This window comes from Protopterus annectens, chromosome 4.part1, assembly GCF_019279795.1.
Source record: "Protopterus annectens isolate FY-2018-M chromosome 4.part1, PAN1.0, whole genome shotgun sequence".
Taxonomy (NCBI): domain Eukaryota; kingdom Metazoa; phylum Chordata; order Ceratodontiformes; family Protopteridae; genus Protopterus; species Protopterus annectens.
Window position 1 is genome coordinate 435198203 of NC_056734.1, and position 21670 is coordinate 435219872.

A 21670-nucleotide genomic window follows, 5' to 3' on the forward strand; every position below is an offset into this window, starting at 1 on the left:
GCCAGCCTAGGAGCTAGAAAGAAGAGTCTCTGGTAGGTGGGCTGGCTGAGGACTTTCATGGCAGGAAATGCCAGTAGCCAGGACTGCAACAGTGAATACACTCTAACATCTAAATTTATGGTAATTGTGCACAACTGTACTTTCTGCTTCCTTTAGCGTGATACTATATGCGTGTTTTTCAATGGACTCTAGCTTTTCAACGATTCATTCTTTGACAGCACCTTTCCAGTCAAGCTTACTGTAAATCTGCAAACACCTACATCCAGTCAGACATCTGTCTAGGTCGACCCTTTGTTTTACTGCCCCTTTGGCCATGGTGACTGTGGACGCCTCTCAGTTGGGGTGGGTGGGGCATACTTGGGAAGGATGTTTCAAGACTCGTGGTCGCCCATAGAGGCCAATATGCATATCAGTGTCCTGGAGATGAGAGCAGTTCTATTAGTGTTGCATGCATTCCAAGATGGTCTTCCTCTAGGGTCTGTTACTATTCAGACCAACAACGTCTGTTATCTGGTACATCAGCTAACAAGGGGGAAACCCGATCTTACCCCTCTCTGCAGAGTGGCTATGAGTGATGTTCCTCGTGTTTCACTGTTGCAGTCATTACATTTGGGTAATCTGCTGGCAGGTTTTCCTCAGTCGGCCTGAATAACAAAGTATTGGGTCCTGTGTCGGTTGCTGTCTCCTCTTCCATGATGTCAGGGGTATAAAACATGCAGCTGACGCCATTTTATTCAGTCTTTCTTGCCGCGCGGGGTCCGAAGCAGAAGCAGTTTTAAGTGCCGGTCGGCCGACTCCTGAAATTTTTGCATTTGAGTTTCAGAACCGAAGTCTTCAACTAAAGCCAAGTACCCTGTTGGGGAAACTTTTTCTTGCTCCTTACCGATGTCAGTAAAAGTTAATAATTACATTACTTGTGGGAAGCAAATAACTCATAAGGATTTTCATTTGTACTGTATTCCTTGCCTGGGCCCAGATCATAACATGCCTTGCTGCTGGTTTTGTGCTAGATTTAACCAACGCACTACTAAGCGTCTGTATATTTTTGCTTCATAATATTTTGGATCCAGATTTAACTACCCTGAAATGTCGTCTGTTAGCAATTGGACTATCGGAGTTCACAAAAAACGCAAAGAAAAAGACAGAGATAGATCGTCGAGGTCCAAAACCGACGACAAAGTTCTCCTAAGGCAGTCGCCGGTTCGTCGATACTCAGTGAGGAGCTTTCGCAGCTCCTGAAACCCGCTACTTTTGAGTCGCAGGCCTCTACCGAGACCCATTCGGAGTCCGGTATACCGCGAGATTCTCAAGAGTATTGAACCCGCGGAGGTCTCTCCCTTGGATGTGTCCGGAGCCGCTGAGCAGGCACCGGCTTCTGAGGGTGATGTTCATCGTGTTACCCTGCTGCAGTCATCACACTTGGGTTATCCTGCCGTCAGGCGGTCCTGCAGTCGGCCTGAGTTCCAAAGTCTTGGTCCGGCGTCATTTGCTGTCGCTTCTTCCCTGACGTCAGTGTGCCAGGGGTATATAAGAGGCATCCGACACCATTTTCTTCAGTCTTTCTTGCCGTGCGGTGCCCGAAGCAGAAGCAGTTCGCAAGTGCCGGTCGGCCGACACCTGAGATTTTCGATTCGAATTTCAGTCCGAAGTCTTCAATAAAGGTAAGTACCCCGTTGGGGAACCTTTTCTTGCCTCAGTCCGATGTCAGAAAAAGTTAACAATTGCATTTCTTGTGGGAAGCAACTACCTCATAAGGACTTCCATTCTTATTGTATTCCTTGCCTAGGCCCAGACCACGACGTCACAGGTTGCCGGTTTTGTGCTAGGTTTAATAAACGAACTATCAAACGCCGTTTTGACTTCGCTCAACATTACTTTGGTAGGAAATGTAATTATATCATGCCATTGGAGCAGCCGACGACTGGCATGCATAAAAATGCAAGGATAAGGACAGGCAGCCTAGGAACAAGACAGACTCCGAGGCCTCTGCTGGGCCTGTCACCGGTTCTCCGGTTTTCAGTGAGTCGCCTACGCAGTCCCTGACGACCGCAGAATTGGAACCCCAGACAGCTGCGGATTCTCAAGCGGAGTGTACTAGGCCAGCGCAGCCATCCTTATTAGGCCCTTCTGACACCGGAGCAGGAGGAGACCCCGGTGCAGTGGAAACACCTTCGGTTGCAGAAGGTGTCTTCAGACCGACTACACTCACCATTAAATTTTATGCTAAGCTTAAAACTCCTTTAAAACCAAAAAAAGACTGTACATCAGTCTGCAGTTAAAGGCCCCATGCCTAAGAAACAGATGCTTAAGATGGCTGAAGATTTGATTACCCTAATCAGGGTTTCCCATCCCCCTCCAGATAAAAGACCAAGACAAGAGGAGGATTATGCTTCCTCTGACCAGGTTTCAGTTTCCTCAGATTCTTCTGAGGAACAGGATTAACTATTCCCCCTTATGAAGACTCTATTCCCTCAGCATCTCCCCCTGAAGACTACTCCTTTGGGGAAGCTTTACATACCATGAGGGAACATTTCCACTGGGAAGGCCAGGACTACTCTGATTCTAAGAAAAGGCTCCGAGAGTTCCTTTTACTACCCCAGTACAGACCACTTGCTATCCCTCCAATTTTAGATATTGTGGATGATGTTTACTTGGAGTCTAGTCAAAATCCAGACTCACTACCTCCTGCTCCAGCCAAACCAGACAGATACTACAGAGTACCTGATTCATGCAAATTCCTTTTATAAAAGCCCTGTGGCTGACCCAGAAACAATTTCCCAGGGTCCCAAGGGGGGCTAAACCTTCTATGGCTTAAAATCCTGTGCCCTCTGAAAGGGATTCCAGAGCCCTAGATAGATGGGGAAAGAAAATATACACCTCAGCAACTCTGGCTATGAGAGCATTAAATTGTTAGTTTCACATTTTGAAATATCAGCAATTCCTAATGTCTCAATTAAAACAAAAAATGAGCACTCATACTGAACAGTCTGAATTCAAGGAAATGCAGGATCTGTTGCATGCAGCTGAACAGGTGGGCAAACATACTTTACAATGTGAATTTGATTCATTGGAAGCTTCCTGTGGAGCAGCTGTTACTGGGTCTGTCATACGTAGACATGCTTGGTTAAAAGAACAAAAACCCTACCTGATCATGTTAAAGCAAAATTATTGGATGCATCTTTATAGCAGGATGTATTTGGTGTCAAAGCAGAAGAGGTTTTAAAGAAAATGGAGGATAAGGCAAAGTCTATGCAGATGGTCAAGGATTTTTTACAGGTACAACCTCCTCGTTTCAGAAGAAATTGGCCAACAAAAAACTGGTACTTTCCAGCTTCTGACAGATCACAGAGAGGCAAATACAGACGCCCAAGGGGCAGAAGTCAGTCACAAGGCCCTTACAAACCTTGCCAGTGGGGTACTGCTACCCAGAAAGTAGGAGAAGACAGGCCCCAAGCTAGCAGAAGACAAACACAATGACTCAATCCTCAAACTACCAAGCAAATCTCTCCTGGCAGCTCCCTTGGGAGGAAAGCATGTTTTGCAGACAACTGGCACCTCATCACAAAAGACAAATGGGTCCTAAACATTGTCTCACTGGGATACAGATTCCACTTTCATACCTTGCCAAGGATAAAATGAATGCCAAATCTGCCACCAAATTGATGGGCAGAGGCACAAAAACAAATTACAGCTCTCATGGACATGAGAGCCATTCAACAGGTACCTACACAGGAGCAAGGACAAGGATTTTACTCAAGACTCTTTCTACTCCCAAGAAAAGACAAAGCATGGAGACCCATTCTGGATCTTTCAATTCTGAACACCTATCTGCAAGTACCAAAATTCAAGATGCTAACACTACAGCAGCTTCTTCCCATGTTGGGCAAGAATGCTTGGCTAGTAACATTGGACCTCAAGGAGGCATACCTGCATGTCCCTATCGGACAAAATTACAGAAGATGCCTCCGCTTCATTGCAGGTTCAATGCATTATCAATTCTCTGCACTGCCCTTTGGCTTATCTACAGCACCCAGGGTCTTCACAAAATGCCTGGCACCAGTAATTGCATACTGCAGACAAAGAGGAATTCAAATATACCCATACCTGGACCGACTGCCTTATTCAAGCAGAAAGCAAGGACATTCTTTTAAAGCATCTGGCATTTGTCAAACACCTTCTAAGTTGCCTAGGGTACACAGTAAACGAAAAGAAATCAAAACTAGTGCCCTCACAAAACCTAATATTCCTGTGTGCCAGCTTGAATACAATGGCCCAGATGGCTTATCTCATGCCAGACCAGCAACAACAGCTGACTCAATATTTCAAAATAATGGCAACAAAGACCCAACTCCCTGCAAGAAAAATTCTGCAGGCCTTGGTATTCATGGCATTTTGCATACTACTAGTACCATTTGTAAATCTGCATATGAGGAAATTACAGTGGTACCTGAAAAGCGTATGGACTCAGCACAGTCACAACTTGGAAATAATGATACCACTCATTCTCTGCCTTCAACAGGAGTGTCTGTGGTGGGCACGGGCATGTCTCCTCAGCAAGGGTCAGCCTTTCACCTTACTAACAGCCAGGCAGACTATGACAACAGATGCATCGGACTATACCTGGGGAGCACACATGGCAGGACAGTGCATTCAGGGCAAATGGACTACAGATCAAAGGCATCTGCATATCAATGAAAAAGAAATGCTAGCAGTACAGAATGCCCTAACAGCTTTCAAGGACCTCTTACACCCAGGACAACTAATAATAAAGACGGACAGTACCACAGTAATGTGGTACATAAACAAGCAAGGGGGCACACATTCCTACCCTCTATGCAGCAAGCAGTGACCTTTTGGAACACAGCACTGTCTTACCAGGTTCAATTACAAGCACAATTCCTTCCAGGAAAGAAAAACACATTGGCAGACGACCTAAGCAGAAACATCATGGATCCACACGAGTGGAAACTAGATCCACAAGTATTTGCAATGATGGCTCAAAAATGGGTACGCCCAGACATAGATCTGTTTGCCAGCCCCCAAAACTACCAACTTCGAAAATTTTGCACAAGGACATTCCATCCACAGGCTTGGAAAGTGGACGCCCTCTCATTCAGCTGGAAAACATTATCAGTGTATGCCTTTCCTCCACTGCCTCTTCTAGCAAAGGTACTGCTGAAAGTCAGATTAGAGAGGCCACAAATGATGCTCATTGCACCAGACTGGCCACGCCAGCATTGGTATCCAATTCTAAAGAACATGGCCCACAGCCCACCATGGGTTTTACCACAAATTCCTCACCTGCTCACCCAGCGAGACAATCAGATTCTACACAGCCAGCTCAAGACTTTAAACCTGGCTGCATGACAAATTACCTAAACAACCAGCCAACACCTCTATCCAAAGCTGTTATGGATGTCATTCTGGAGGCCAGGAGGCCCAGCACCAGGAAAACCTATTCAGACAAATGGAAAAGATTTTGCGCTTGGAACCAGGCTAAAGGCCAAAATCCCCCTTGATCCAAACATTCCTCAGATTCTACAATATTTAACTGAGATGTTGCACAAAGGACTTTCCTTTTCATCTATTAAGATCCACGCCTCAGCAATTTCAGCTCATTACAACACAGATCCTCCTTTATTTTCACATCCACTCCTAAGACAGTACCTCAGAGGGGCTAAGAACATAAGAACGCCCAGGAGAGCACCAACACCTACTTGGGATATCAACTTTGTTCTGGAAAAGCTTACACTGCCGCCCTTTGAACCAGCTTTTTCAGCTGATTTAAAATTTCTTTCATGGAAAACTGCCCTGCTACTAGCAATAACCTCAGCTAGAAGAGACTCAGAGCTACAGGCACTAATGGCAGTGGAGCCTTTCCTCATTTTCCATCAAGACAGAGTGTCTCTACCAACTAACCCTTCCTTTATGCCAAAGGTGATATCCAGTGTGGCCCTAAACCAAACCATTCATTTTCTCACCTTCTTCCCAAATCCTCAGAACAAAGGAGAAAGACTCCTGCACTCTTTGGACATTCACAGGCAGTTACGTTACTACTTGGATAAAAAACTAAGGCTTTCAGAAAATCTGACCAGCTCTTTGTAGCCTATGCTGCAGGATCACAAGGAAAAGCTATCTCAAAACAGACCATTTCTAAATGGATAGGGCATTGCATACGTTTCTGCTACACGCATCATGGGAAACCGGTACCTGCTAACATTAGGTCCCACTCCACCAGGGCTACAGCTACGTCAGCAGCCTTTCTCAGGGGAGTGCCAACCAAGGATATTCTGGAAGCTGCAACTGGAGTTCAGTGCACACCTTCACCAAACACTATCACTTACCTCTATATTCTAAGACTAGAGCTGGTTTTGCCACTGCAGTTCTGCAGGGCCTACTAGCTTCTTCTAATCCTGTTTAACTCCACCACCCATCCTTAGCTTTGGGATTCAACCCAAGTGTGATGACTGCAGCAGGGTAACACGATGAACATAGTACAGTTTTGTACCTACCATAAATGTAGATGTTCGAGTGTTCACCCTGCTGCAGTCCAGGTTACCCTTCCTCCATCCCCTCTGAACTAGCTGAACTTATCTATACCACTCTATCCTATACAACCTGTGGTGTATTTGCTTGTGCCTGAAGGTATTATTTTATTTTGTATAGCTATATATTTATGTATTGCCTACCTATTGGGGGCACCTGACATCTGAGGCAAGAAAAACTGAAGAAAATGGCGTTGGATGCCTCTTATATACCCCTGGCACTGACGTCAGGGAAGAAGTGACAGCAACCGACGCCGGACCAAGACTTTGGAACTTAGGCCGACTGCACGGACCGCCTGACGGCAGGATATAACCCAAGTGTGATGACTGCAGCAGGGTGAACATTCGAACATCTACATTTATGGTAGGTACAAAACTGTACTTTTTCAGGCCTCAACATTTTTATATAAAACCAACGCCAGCTTCAAAAACAAGATCAAAAACATCTTCTAAGTCTAAAAAACTGACGCATGAGCCTCGTGCTCAGGCCCCTATACTTAAAAAACAGATTATCAAAATTGCTGAGGACTTAATTACCTTGATCAGGGGTTCCCAACCCCCTCCTGCTAAGAGGCCTAGGCAAGACACTGATTATGAATCTTCAGATCAGGTTTCCATTTCTTCTGATTCCTCTTCTGATCAGGATTTTTCTATACCACCCTATGGGGATTCAGATGCAGAAGAATCCATCCCATCTGCATCTCCTCCTGAGGATTATTCTTTTGGAGAAACCTTGCAAACATTAAGGGAACATTTTCATTGGGAGAGTCAGGATTTCTCTGAATCAAAAAAGAGCCTTGGGGATTTCCTCCTTCTTCCTCAGCAGTGGCCTTTGGCTATACCTCCTGTACTAGACATTGTTGATGTGTTTTCGGAATCAAGCATGGCTCCTGATTCCCTACCTCCGGCTCCTAGTAAGCTAGACAGATGTTACAGGGTTCTTGAATCCCACAAATTTGTATTAAAAATCCTGCTGCTGATCCTGAAACTATCTCACAGGGTCCCAAAGGTGTAAAGGCCTCTTCAGCCAAAAATCCTACCCCCTCTGATAGAGATTCCAGGGCGCTGGATAGATGGGGAAAGAAGGTTTGTACGTCTGCAACCTTGGCAAATAGGGCCTTAAACTGCCAGTTTCATATGCTTACATATCAACAGCATGTTATGGGCTTATTGAAACAAAAAATGATGTTGATTTCTGATTGTGTGAAAAATAAAGAATTACAGGAATTATTCCATGCAGCAGAACAGGTTGGAAACGTACTTTGCAATGTGGTTTTGATTCTTTGGAGGCCTCTTGCAGGGTCGCAGTTACTGGATCTGTGATTAGAAGGCATACCTGGCTTAAGGAGCAAAATCTGCCTGATCTTGTTAAAGCTAAATTGTTGGATGCCCCTTTACAGCATGATACTCTGGTAATAAGGCAGAAGAGGTTTTAAAGAAAATGGAAGACAAAGCTAAATCTATGCAAAGTGTAAAAGATTTCTTATAAATGCAGCCACCCAGATTCAGTAGGCACTGGCCTACTAAAAATTGGTCCTTTCCTGTGTCCAACAGAGCCTCTCAAGGCAAATCTAGCTGCTCAAATGGTTCTAGATACAAATCACAGGGTTCTTACAGGTCAACGCAGTGGGGTGCCTCCACCTCCAAATCTGGAGGAAACAAAGCACAACCGTACAGTAAGCAGTCTGTGACTTCCCTCTACCGTCACCAGGCACTTATCTTTTGGCAGCCCCCTTGGGGGGAAAATTAGCACTTCATGCTCAAAATTGGCAGTTAATTACCCTGGACAAGTGGGTATTAAACGTAGTATCCCAGGGGTACACATTTCATTTCCATTCTTTGCCAGTTCCAAACGGTTGGCCAGATCTGCCACAAAATCAATGGGCAGAGGCTCAGAAACAAGTTATGTCGCTTATGGATATGAGGGCTATTCAACTAGTACCAGAACAGGAAAAAGGACATGGTTTTTATTCAAGACTGTTCCAGGTACCCAGAAAGACAATACTTGGCGTCCAATACTGGACTTATCAATTTTGCACACGTTCCTGGACATTCCAAAGTTCAAAATGCTGACTTTACAACAGCTACTGCCTATGCTGGGCAGGAACGCTTGGTTAGCGACTCTAGACTTAGAGGCATACCTGCATATCCCAATAAGGGAATCTTGCAGAAGATACCTCCCCTTCAAGGCAGGCTTTTTGCATTACCAATTCTCTGCACTGCCCTTTGACTTAACTGCACCCAGGGTCTTTACAAAGTGGCTGGCATCAGTAATTGCATTTTTCAGACAAAGAAGCATACAAATTTATCCTTACCTGGACGACTGTCTCATTCAAGCAGAGAACAAGGACATTCTTCTTCAACATCTGGTGTTTTTAGAAAAGCTTCTAACATGCCTAGGGTACACAATAAACAAAAAGAAATCACAACTGGTACCTTCTCAAAAAATTACTTTCCTGGCTGCAAGCTTGAATACAACTGCCCAGATGGCTTACCGTATGTATGCCAGACAAACAAAGGCAGCTGACGACATAGTTCAGACAGATGGCAACAAAAACCCAGTTATCTGCAAGACAAATTCTGCAGGCTTTGGGGTTCATGGCATCCTGCATTCTACTAATTCCATATGCAAGACTGCATATGAGGAAACTTCAATGGTACCTAAAAAGTTTATGGAGTCAACATTGTCACAGTCTGGAAACAGTGATTCCTCTCATTACCTGCCTACAACAGGAGTTTCTTTGGTGGGCAGAGACTTGTCACCAAAACAAGGGACTGTCATTCACTCTACCCCCTACCATCCAAACCCTGACTATAGACTCATCAGACTATGCTTGGGGGGCCCACCTGGCGGGGAGATGCATTCAGTTAATATGGAGTCCAAAACAAATGCATCTGCATATCAACCAGAAAGAGATGCTAGCTGTTCAGAATGCCCTGACAGCCTTCAAGGACTTATTTCATCCAGGACAACTACTGATAAAGACGGACAACACCACGGTTATGTGGTACATAAACAAGCAGGGGGTACACGTTCCTACCTAATTTGCAGACTAGCCATGGAATTGTGGAACACGGCCTTGACTTACCAAGTACATCTTCAAGCTCAATTCCTTCCAGGAAAAGAAAATACTCTGGCAGACGACCTAAGCAGAAACCTTATGGACCTGCACGAGTGGAAACTGGATCCACAAATCTTCAGCATGGTAACACAGAAATGGGGGAGCCCAGACACAGATCTATTTGTCTCTCCCCAAAATTATCAATTGGACAAATTCTGCACAAGGACTTATCACAGATAAGCATGGAAATTGGATGCCCTATCCTTCAGTTGGAAAAACCTCTCAGTCTATGCCTTTCCCCCTCTGCCTCTTCTCTCCAAGGTCTTACTAAATATCAGACAGGAAAAACCAAAAATTATCCTATTTGCTCCGGACTGGCCTCGCCAGCACTGGTACCCAATTCTAAGGAATATGTCTCAATCCCCTCCTTGGTACTTGCCTCAAAATACTGCATCTACTGTCTTAGCAGAACAGTCAAATTCTGCACACACAGTTCCAAACTCTGAACCTTGCAGCATGGCTGATCATGTAATTATTCAAACAACACCTCTCAGTAAATCTGTGATGGATGTCATTTTGGAAGCCAGAAGGCCTAGTAGAAGAAAATCTTATGCTGATAAGTGGAAGAGATTCTGTGCTTGGAACCAAGCACAAGGAACGGACACAGCAAAACCAAATATCCCTCAGATTTTACAATACTTGACTGAGATGCTTGACAAGGACCTGTCTTTTTCTTCAATAAAAATCCGTGCCTCTGCCATCTCTGCTCATTACAACATGGAGACTCCCATCTTTTCTCATCCTCTGCTAAAACGGTATCTTAGAGGGGCCAAATTTTTAAGGCCTCCCAGAAGATCACCAACACCTGCATGGGACATCAATTTAGTGCTGGAAAAACCTCACCCTGCCTCCTTTTGAACCAGCAGCTACTGCGGATATAACATTTTTATCTTGGAAAACAGCTTTCCTTTTGGCAATCACTTCAGCAAGAAGGGTTTCAGAACTGCAGGCTCTCATGGCTGTGGAGCCTTTTATTACATTTTACCCGAACAGGGTGTCCCTCAGGACCAATCCTTCCTTTATGCCTAACGTGGTATCCATTGTGGTTCTTAACCAAACTATTCACCTGCCAACATTTTACCCAAATCCACAGAACAAGGGGAAGCGGATTCTGCATTCATTGGACGTGCACAGACACCTAAGATTCTACTTAAACAGGACCAAATCTCTAAGAAAGTCTGAGCAGCTACTGGTGGCATTTGCTTCAGGATCAGAGGGGAAGGCTATATCAAAGCAGACTATTTCTAAGTGGATAAGCCACTGCATTCGTTTCTGCTACTTGCATTCTGGTAAACCTGTGTTCAAGGGAATCGGGTCACATTCCACCAGAGCTGCCTCTACCTCAGCAGCCTTTCTCAGAGGAGTTCCAACCAAAGACATTCTAGAAGCTTCTACTTTGAGCTGTATTCATACCTTCACAAAGCATTATCATTTGCCTCTCTTCTTCAAATGCAGGGCAGGCTTTCCCACTGCAGTTCTGCAGGGCCTTATAGCTGCTCCTAATGCTATTTAGTTCCATCCTCCCATCCATAGCTTTGGGATTCTACCCAAATGTAATGACTGCAACAGTGAAACATGAAGAACATAGTGCAGTTGTGTACACTTAACATAAATGTAGATGTTCGAGTGTATTCACTGTTGCAGTCCGGGTTACCCACCCACCATCCCCCTTTTCTATAACTTCTCTTTCCTTCACTATATTCTAAAGCCTTTGTGGTGTATTTGCTTCTAGATGAAGGTAAAGTTTATGTTGCTAAAAGTGCATTTACATATATTGCTGTTTGTTTATTTATGTGTGTGTGTATATGTGTATATATATATATATATATATATATATATATATATATATATATATATATATATATATATATATATATATAGATATATATATATATAGATATAGATATATATGTATATAGATATATATGTATATAGATATATATATATATATAGATATATATATGTATATATATATATATATATATATATATATAGAAATATATAGGTATATATAGATATATAGTATATATAGATATATATATAGCTATATATAGATATATATAGGTTTTATATATATATATATATATATATATATATATATATATAGATATATATAGGTATATATATATATATAGATATATATAGGTATATATATAGATATATATAGGTATATATATATATATATATAGGTATATATATATAGATATATATAGGTATATATATATAGATATATATATATATAGATATATATATTGTTCTGCTCCCCATTTGGGGGGCACTTGACATCTGGGACAAGAAAAACTGAATAAAATGGCGTCTGCTGCATGTTTTATACCCCTGATGACCTGACGTCATGGAAGAGGAGACTGCAACCGATGCAGGACCCAAGACTTTGTTATTCAGGCTGACTGAGGGCAACCTGCCAGCAGATTACCCAAATGTAATGACTGCAACAGTGAATACACTCGAACATCTACATTTATAGTAAGTGTACACAACTGTACTTTTGGCAGTGTGAGATATCCACAAACCGCTTACTAGTTTCAGTGCACATTCCGGAAAACCCAATGTATTAGTGGACAGGTTAAGCAGGTCCATTGTGATGCTTCATGAGTGGTCTCTCAAGCAGTCAGTGGCGGAAGAAATTTTCCGTCATTGGGGCCATCCTTGCTGCGACTTCTCTGCATTTCCCCAGAACAAGTTCAGCAGGTATTCTGCTCTGATCCTCCCTCAGTAGGAGTCACGGAGAGATGCTGTAGTGCACATTTGGACATCCATTCTCCTTTATGGTAATCCTCCACTTCCTTTGATTCCTAAGTTTCTACAGTAAGCAACCTGGTTGAAGAGCTCAGTTATCCTCATTGTATCATACTGAACTCAACAGGTGTGGTTCTCTTTCATTTGGTCTCAGTTTCGTTGTCCTCCATGGATACTGTACCCAAATCCAGATCTCCTTTCGCACCCTTCAGGGATGTCATTCCAATATCTCAGCCTTCAAACTGACCACATGGTTTCTGGCTTCCAATACTTGTCTTTCAGCTCAAGCTTTCTTCCTCAGTGCGTACCATTATATTATCCTCGCAAATAGATTCCACCAAGATGCTTTACAAGAGCAAATGGAAAAGGTTTTCTCTTTGGGCATTGAAGAATTATGTTGACCCTTTTTCTGCCTGGTTTCTGCTGTTCTTAAATTTCTGGCTGTTCTTTTTTTTTTTTTTTTAAGAAGGAGCTAACTTTTCTGTGATTAAACTGCAATTGGCAGCCATTTCAAACTTTCATACAGGAAACAGAAATTACTCTTTGGCTTCTTCCAAATTATGTTAAGCCTTTCTAAAAGGCATTTTTCTCCTTAGACCATAAGTAAAGGATCCTTCACCTCCCTGGGATCTGACTGTAGTGCTGCAAGGTCTGACACAAAAACCCTTTGAACCTTCAACAAAAATGATCTAGGATTTAGGTCAAGGAAAGCAGCCTTCTTCGTTGCCATCACTTTGCAAAAAAAAAAAAAAAAAAATTTCTGAACTCCAGGCTCTCTCATTAGACTCCCCACAGTATTTTCTATAAACACAGGGTTACTGTTCGAACAAACCCTTCTTTTTTACCTAAAGTGGGTTCTGAGTCTTAACATCAACCAAATCCATTCATTTACTGTTTTTCTTTTTCTAAATTTTTCAAACAAAGGAGAATACATGCTACAACTCCTAGATACGCACAGTTACATTTTTATCTACACAGAACAAAACAAAAAGACTGGGTTACCCAGTTTCTAAAATTACATTAGCTAAGTGGATTACATATTGCATTTCTTAGATCTATTGTCAACAAGGCATTTTCTTACCAAGACCACCTAAAGCCCACCCAACTAGATCCATGACCACTTCATCTGCTCTTTGGCAAGAACCTCTATTCATGATATTTGCCCAGCAGCCACATGGTCTTAATACTCACCTTTGTTACTCATTACAATATTGGATCTAATTTCCAGAAGAAGAGCTGCCTTTGCCTCAGAGGTTGTCAGGAATATCCTTCCATGAGGGCCACCAAGACGAACATAGCTGGGGACTCTGTCCCATTCATTGAGGAAGAATGAAAAGGACAATATCAGATTTAAAAGTTATGTACTCACTATAACTAGGCATTTGTATTGTCCATTCTCATTCTTCCTCAAACCCCCCCCATCAATCCCCCTTCATAAAATCTCCTGGAAGAACCTGTTAGATTATTTATTGGAACTTACAGTTCTGGGTTTGAACCCTATTGAGTTTCAGACCCGAAGTCTTCAATAAAGCTAAGTACCCCGTTGGGGAAACTTTTTTCTTGCTCCAGACCGATGTCAGAAATAGTTAATAATTGTATTTCTTGTGGAAAGCAAATACCTTATAAGGGCTTTCATTCTTACTGCATTCCTTGCCTAGGCCCTGATCACAATGTTTCTGGTTGTTGGTTTTGTGCTAGATTTAACCAACGCACTATTAAGCGTCTGTATGATTTTGCTTTAAACTATTTTGGACGCCGGTTTAATTATCCAGAAATGTAGTCTGATAGCTATCCGACTACCGGAGTTCACAGCAAACGCAAAGAAAAAGAGAGAGATAAACAATCGAGGTCCAAAACCGACGAAGCTTCTCCTAAGCCAGTCGCTGGTTCTCAGTGAGGTGATTTCGCAGCCCCTGACACCCGCTACTTTAAAGTCACAGGCCGCTACCGACTCCAACGTGGAGTCGGCTATGCCGCTGGAAACTCAAGGTATTGGGGCCTCGGACACTATTTCCTCAGATGGGTCTGGAGCCACTGAGCAGGCACTGGCTTCTGAGGGTGTATTCAGACCAAAACATCTTTACATTAAACCGACTTCAGCTTCAAAGGCAAAGACTAAAGCACCTTCTAAAGCAAAGAAACAAACTCAAGAGCCACGTGGACAGGCCTCTATGCCCAAAAAACAGATGCTCAAAATGGCTGAAGACTCTATTACCTTGATCAGGGGTTCCTATCCCTTTCCTGATGAGGCCCAGGCAAGAGACTGACTATGAATCTTCAGATCAGGTTTCTATTTCTTCTGATTCCTCTTCTGATCAGGAATATTCTCTTCCCCCCTATGAGGATTCTGATGCTGAAGAATCTATACCTTCAGCTTCTCCTCCAGAGGACTATCCTTTTGGGGAAACCTTGCATACCATGAGAGAGCATTTCCACTGGGAGAGCCAAGATTTTTCAGAATCTAAAAAGAGGCTCAGGGATTTCCTTTTACTACCTCAACACAGGCCTCTAGCCATTCCACCTGTGTTAGACAATGTAGATGTGTTTTCCAGCTCCTGTTAAGCCTGGCAGATATTACAGGGTTACTGACTCTCATAAATTCCTTTTTAAAAACCCTGCTGCTGACCCAGAAACTATTTCACAGGGCTCCAAAGGAGTTGAGGCTTCTGCTGCAAAAAACCCTACTCCCTCTGATAGGGATTCTAGGGCACTGGATAGATGGGGAAAAAAGGTTTACACATCTGCTACCTTGGCTATAAGGGCCTCAAACTGCCAGTTTCATATCCTCAAATATCAGCAACATGTCATGGCATTGCTTAAACAGAAAATGTTGTTAAACTCTGAATGTGCAGAAAACAAGGAAATGCAGGATTTATTGCATGCAGCTGAACAAGTTGGAAAGCATACTTTGCAATGTGGTTTTGATTCCTTGGAGGCCTCCTGCAGGGCCGCAGTTACGGGTTCTGTAATTAGGAGGCATGCTTGGTTAAAGGAGTAAAATCTGCCTGATCATGTCAAAGTTAAATTATTAGATGCACCTTTACAGCTTGATACTTTGTTTGGTGTTAAGGCAGAAGAGGTGTTAAAGAAAATGGAGGACAAAGCTAAATCTATGCAAACTGTCAAAGATTTTTTACAAGTACACCCACCTAGGTTTAGCAGACACTGGCCAGCAAAGAATTGGTCCTTTCCTGTGTCAGACAAACCTCAAAGGACAGATCCAGACGCCCTAGCGGCAGATCCCAGGTGCAAGGTTCATACAGGTCAAAGCAGTGGGGTGCTTCTACCTCCATAGTTGGAGAAGACAAATCACAACCATACAGTAAACAGTCCCAATGACTTCCCGCTGCCGGCACCAAGCACTTGTGTCTTGGCAGCACCCTTAGGAGGAAAATTAGCACATTTTTCTCAAAACTGGCACATTATAACCCAGGACAAGTGGGTTCTAAATATAGTGTCACAAGGCTACACGTTCCATTTCCATACCCTGCCATAGGCAAATGGCTGGCCAGATCTGCCAAAAAGTCAATGGGCAGAGGTACAAAAACAAGTCTCCATTCAACAAGTACCAGAGCAAGAGCAAGGACAAGGATTTTACTCAAGACTGTTCTTGGTACCCAGAAAGGACAAGGCCTGTAGACCAATACTGGACCTATCTATTCTGAACACATTCCTGGAAATACCAAAATTCAAAATGTTGACTTTGCAGCAGCTTTTGCCCATGCTGGGCAAGAATGCTTGGCTTGTGACTTTAGACCTAAATGAGGCATACCTGCATGTCCCTATCAGACAATCATGCAAAAGATACCTCAGATTTAAGTTTAGCTCAATGCATTACCAATTCTCTGCACTGCTCTTTGGCTTATGTACTGCGCCCAGGGTCTTTACAAAGTCCCTGGCACCAGTAATTGCATTCTGCAGACAAAGAGGAATACAGATTTATCCTTACTTGGACGACTGTCTAAGTCAAGCAGAGAACAATGACATTCTTCTACAGCATCTGGCGTTTGTGAAAAGGCTTCTAACATGCCTAGGGTGGGTACACAGTCAACGAAAATAAATCAAAACTAGTACTCTCTCAAGAGATAATATTCCTGGGTGCAAGCTTAAATACAACTGCCCAGATGGCTTATCTCACGCCAGACAAACAAAGGCAACTGTCTACCTATTTCAAAATGTTGGCAACAAAAAGGCCCAGTTATCTGCAAGAAAAATTCTGCAGGCTTTGGGCTTCATGGCATTCTGCATCTTACTAATTCCATATGCAAGACTGCATATGAGGAAACGTCAATGGTACCTAAAAAGTGTTTGGACTCAACATTGCCACAGCCTGGAAACAATGATTACTCTCATTCCCTTCCTGCAACAGGAGTTTCGATGGTGGGCGAAGGCTTGTCACCAGAACAAGGGACAACCATTCACATTACCCCCAGCCAGGGAGACACTAACACCGGGTGCTTCAGATTATGGCTGGTGGGCCCACATGGCAGGAAGATGCATTCAGGGCACATGGTCCTCAAACCCAATGCATCTACATATCAATCAGAGAGATGCTAGATGTTCAAAATGCCCTGACAGCCTTCAAGGACCTACTTCATCCGGGACAACTACTGATAAAGACAGACAACACCACGGTCATGTGGTATATAAACAAGCAGGGGGGCACACATTCTTACCCCCCTTTGCAGACTAACTATGACTTTGTGGGACACAGCATTGACTTACCAAGTACATCTGCAGGCACAATTCCTGCCAGGAAAGGAAAACACTGTGGCAGACGAACTAAGCAGAAACCTCATGGATCCCCAAGAGTGGCAGCTGGATCCACAAGTCTTCAGCATGATAACAAGGAAATGGAGATGCCCGGACATAGATCTATTTGCCTCCCCTCACAACTACCAATTAAAAAGATTCTGCACAAGGACTTATTACAGACAAGCATTGAAAGTGGACGCCCTATCTTTCAGCTGGAAAAACCTATCAGTATATGCCTTTCCTCCACTGTCTCTCCTCCCCAAGGTACTCCTAAAGGTCAGACGGGAGAAGCCTAAGATGATACTGATTGCCCCAGACTGGCCCCGCCAGTACTGGTATCCAATCCTAAGGAACTTGTCTCAATGCCCAGCTTGGACCTTACCTCAAATACCTCATCTACTGTCCCAGCAAAACAATCCGATCCTGCACAGCCAGCTCAGTACTTTAAACCTGGCAGCATGGCGGATAATGTAGTCATACAAAACACACCTCTCAGTAAAGCTGTGATGGATGTCATTTTGGAAGCCAGAAGGCCTAGTACTGGAAAATCTTATGCTGGAAAATCGAAGAGATTCTGTGCTTGGAACCAGGCACAAGGAACTGATGTATCTGTACCAAATATTCCTCAGATTTTGCAATACTTAACTGAGATGGTGGACAAAGGCCTATTTTTTCATCAATTAAAATTCATGCCTCTGCCATTTCTGCTCATTACAATACAGAGCCACTAATCTTTTCTCATCCTTTATTAAGGCAGTACCTCAGAGGAGCCAAAAACATAAGGTCTCCTAGGAGATCACCAATACCTGCATGAGACCTCAACTATGTCTTGGAAAAACTCACCCTGCCTCCTTTTGAGCCAGCTGCTACTGCTGATATAAAGTTTTTATCTTGGAAAACAGCTGTGCTCCTAGCAATAACTTCTGCAAGACGGGTTTCAGAGCTTCAGAGCTACAGGCACTCATGGCTGTGGAACCTTTTATCATGTTTTATCCAGACAGGGTCTCTCTGAGGACAAACCCAACATTTATGCCTAAGGTGGTGTCCAGTGTGGCTCTTAACCGAACTATTCCTCTGCCAACTTTTTATCCAAATCCACAGAGCAAGGGGGAGAGAATTCTGCATTCTTTAGACGTACACAGACAGCATAGATTCTATTGGACAGAACCAAAGTTTTCAGGAAGACATAGCAATTACTAGTGGCATATGCTGCAGGAACACAAGGAAAGGCTATCTCAAAGCAGACTTGTTTCAAAGTGGATAGGCCACTGCATTTGTTTCTGCTATTTGTACCATGGCAAGCCAGTGCCTAAGGGCGTTAGGCCACATTACGCCAGAGCTGCAGCCATTTCAGCAGCCTTTCTCGGGAGTACCAACCAAAGACATATTAGAGGCTGCTACTTGGAGTTCAGTGCACACCTTTACAAAGCACTATCTGCCACTCTACTCTAAATCCAGGGCAGGCTTTGCCACTGCAGTTCTGCAGGGCCTCATAGCCGCTCCTAATGCTGTGCCCCAGCCTCCCAACCATAGCTTTGGGACTCTACCCAAATGTAATGACTGCAGCAGTGAAACACGAAGAACATATTACAGTTGTGTACACTTACCATAAATGTAGATGTGCGAGTGTATTCACTGTTGCAGTCCAGGTTACCCACCCACCATCCCCCTTTTTTCTGCTGGAACTTTTCTTTACTTCTCTGATTTATACAACCTATGTGGTATATTTGCTTGTAGATGAAGGTAACGTTTATGTTGGTGTATGTATTTATATATATATATATATATATATATATATATATGTGTATATATATATACATACATTTTTGCTACCCTTTTAGGGGGCACCTGACATCTGGGGCAAGAAAAACTGAGGAATATGGCGTCTGCTGCTTCTTTTATACCCCTGACGACCCGACGTCAGGGAAGGGGTGATGGCGGCCGACGCAGGACCCAAGACTTTGGAATTCAGGCCGACTGAGGGCAACCTGCCAGCAGGATTACCCAAATGTAATGACTGCAACAGTGAATACACTCAAACATCTACATTTATGGTAAGTGCACACAACTGTACTTTCTTCCTCAGAGTCTGCCTTTAATGCCACATCATCTGCATACAGCAACTTTGTTGATCTGTCCCCTCCAACCTGTTTGCCAATGTAGTCCGTCACAGGTATGAACAGCAGTGGACTCAGAGCTGAACCCTGGGGTAACACCCACTTCCACTGGGTACCCCTCTGTGAGGCCAAGCACGGTTTCTACTTGAGTCACTGGGTTCTTGTACATAGCTTGCACTAATTCTGCCAGTGTTTCTGGGACTTCAGACCAGCACAGTACTGCCCAGATTAGCTTTCCTGGGACCTTGTCATATACTTTCTCCAAGTCTAGGAAATCCTTGTTGGACTGTTTCCTCATCTCTAACTTCTTCTCAACTATTTGTTTCACTGCAAACATCAGGTCAGTTGTGCTGCATTCTGATCTGAATCCGAACTGTTTCGTCTCCCATCCTACATTGTACTACTCTACGTATTAGTTTATTAGTTACCCTCCCCAGAACTTTCATGCAGTGCGGTAGGAGTTTGATACCTCCGTACCGCCCACAGTTGTGGATGTCCCCTTTGTTCTTGTACACTGGCACAAGTATGTTTATTCTCCAGTCATGTGGGATGCGCCTCTCTCTCTACACTGCTATGAATACCCTCAGGAGCCATTTCTCCCCTTTCTCACCCAGCATTTTTATCAGATCTGCTGCGACCTCATCTGAGCCTGCTGCTTTCCCTGACTTCATTTTCCTTGGTGCTATTTTTATTTCTTCTAAGGTGGGCTCTTCTCACTCATTGTAGGCTGTGTCTGGGGCAGTACAGCTTCTGCAAGGTTTTCATTTTAAAGTTGCTGGAAGTACTCAGTCCATTTGCCTTTGATTGCCTTTGGACTGGCAAGCAGGTTGTTGCTGGCATCTCTTGTGAAGGATATCTGACTATTTTCTTTATCTTTCTGATTTTGCCTTGCAACCTGATATAGTTTCTTTGTGCCACCTACTGAGTCACTTTCCAAAAATTGGTAGAGTGCCTTTGACACCCTATTCTTTGCTATTGCAGTTCCTTTCATAGGTTCTTTGTTAGCCAGTCAGTATCCTTCCTAGCCTGGTTGGTCTTTTATATCTCCCACTTTTTCAACACTCCTATCTTTTGATGACTTTCTGGACTTCTGCATTCCACCAACTTTCCTTGCCTAACCTTATTTCCATACCTGGCTCGGCCACATATCTGTTCTGTAGCCCTCACATGATGTTTTGAGGTGCTGCCATTCATCTTCAACTACACCTACTTCCTCCTCCTCTTGAGGTGCTAGAGCCCTGAGTAATTCCTTGAACTGTTTTATTTTCTCTCCAGTCAACTTCCAGGTCTTCAGCCTGGTCTCTGTTGACCTTGGAGCCTTCTCTGACCACTGCTTGCAGTTGATTGTGGCAACCAGTAGTTTATACTGGGGGGGCTGACTGTTTCTCTGGAGATGACTTTGCAATCATTTATTCTACCTTAGTGCCTTTTCCTTACTAGGAGGAATGTGTATAGATAAGTTTGATATCACAGCAGGTGTGGCTTAAACTCGGTGAGGTCTATGTTGTAAACTGTACTCAGTGGAACTTGTTGTATACCCATGGCTTGTTTAGTAACTGTTGCTAGCTCATTAGTATTTGAAGGTTTAAACCTTTTATCTAACATTTCTCTTAAGCAAATGAAAGCTAATTGTAGATTTAGACAGATCATAAGTTATGACGACGCTGTATTGTGCAAACGCTTAATTGCTCCAGGATTCCAGAACGTTGGGTACTTTCAGTGCTGCATATTATTAACTTTTTAGTTGTAACGAGTGAAGCATTTTTAAATTATTTTGCATTCCTTTGTTACAGGTCAGAGACGATGTATTAAATTCCTTAAATAATAACTTCTTACAAACATTAAATCAAGCCTGGAATGACCATCAGACAGCCATGGTGATGATCAGAGACATACTGATGTACATGGTAGGCCATCTATGTAATGTTATTGCTTGTGAAAAGATTCAGTGCATTTTATTTAGTGATGTCTTTAAAACGTATTTTAAATTCATATTATAAAATGAACATAATGTAAATTATATTTAAGTGAAATGTAAAGCAAGTCCCTTTGTTTTATTTTCCATATATGGCATAGTTGGCGCTGGCTTCCAGTTTGGCAGAAGCTTTCTGATAGATTTTTTATTCTGAGAATGCCAGGTTTTTGTTGTATAAAGAAATGAGACCACAGCAAATTATTTCAGAACTTTTCCCACCTTTAATGTGATGTATAACTTGTACAATTCAATTGAAAAAACAAACAAATGCTGTAATTAAATCAAAAGGTGCTTCAACAAAGTATTAGTTTAAGGGTGTGCACACTTACGCAACCAGCTTATTGTACGTTTTTTATATTTTTTTCCCCTAACACAGTTGATTGTTTTTCAATTGAATTG

General features: G+C 43.0%; 1 protein-coding gene across 2 annotated transcripts in view; it reads left to right on the forward strand.

Annotated features, from left to right (window-relative positions):
• The window catches only part of CUL3 (cullin 3), a 2974786-nt gene that overhangs the window by 489454 nt on the left and 2463662 nt on the right, over positions 1-21670 (forward strand). For both annotated transcript variants that reach the window (XM_044070245.1, XM_044070246.1), the window contains exon 3: positions 21090-21203. In XM_044070245.1, coding sequence (XP_043926180.1) covers positions 21090-21203 — 114 coding nt within the window. The remainder of the gene's footprint in view (positions 1-21089; positions 21204-21670) is intronic.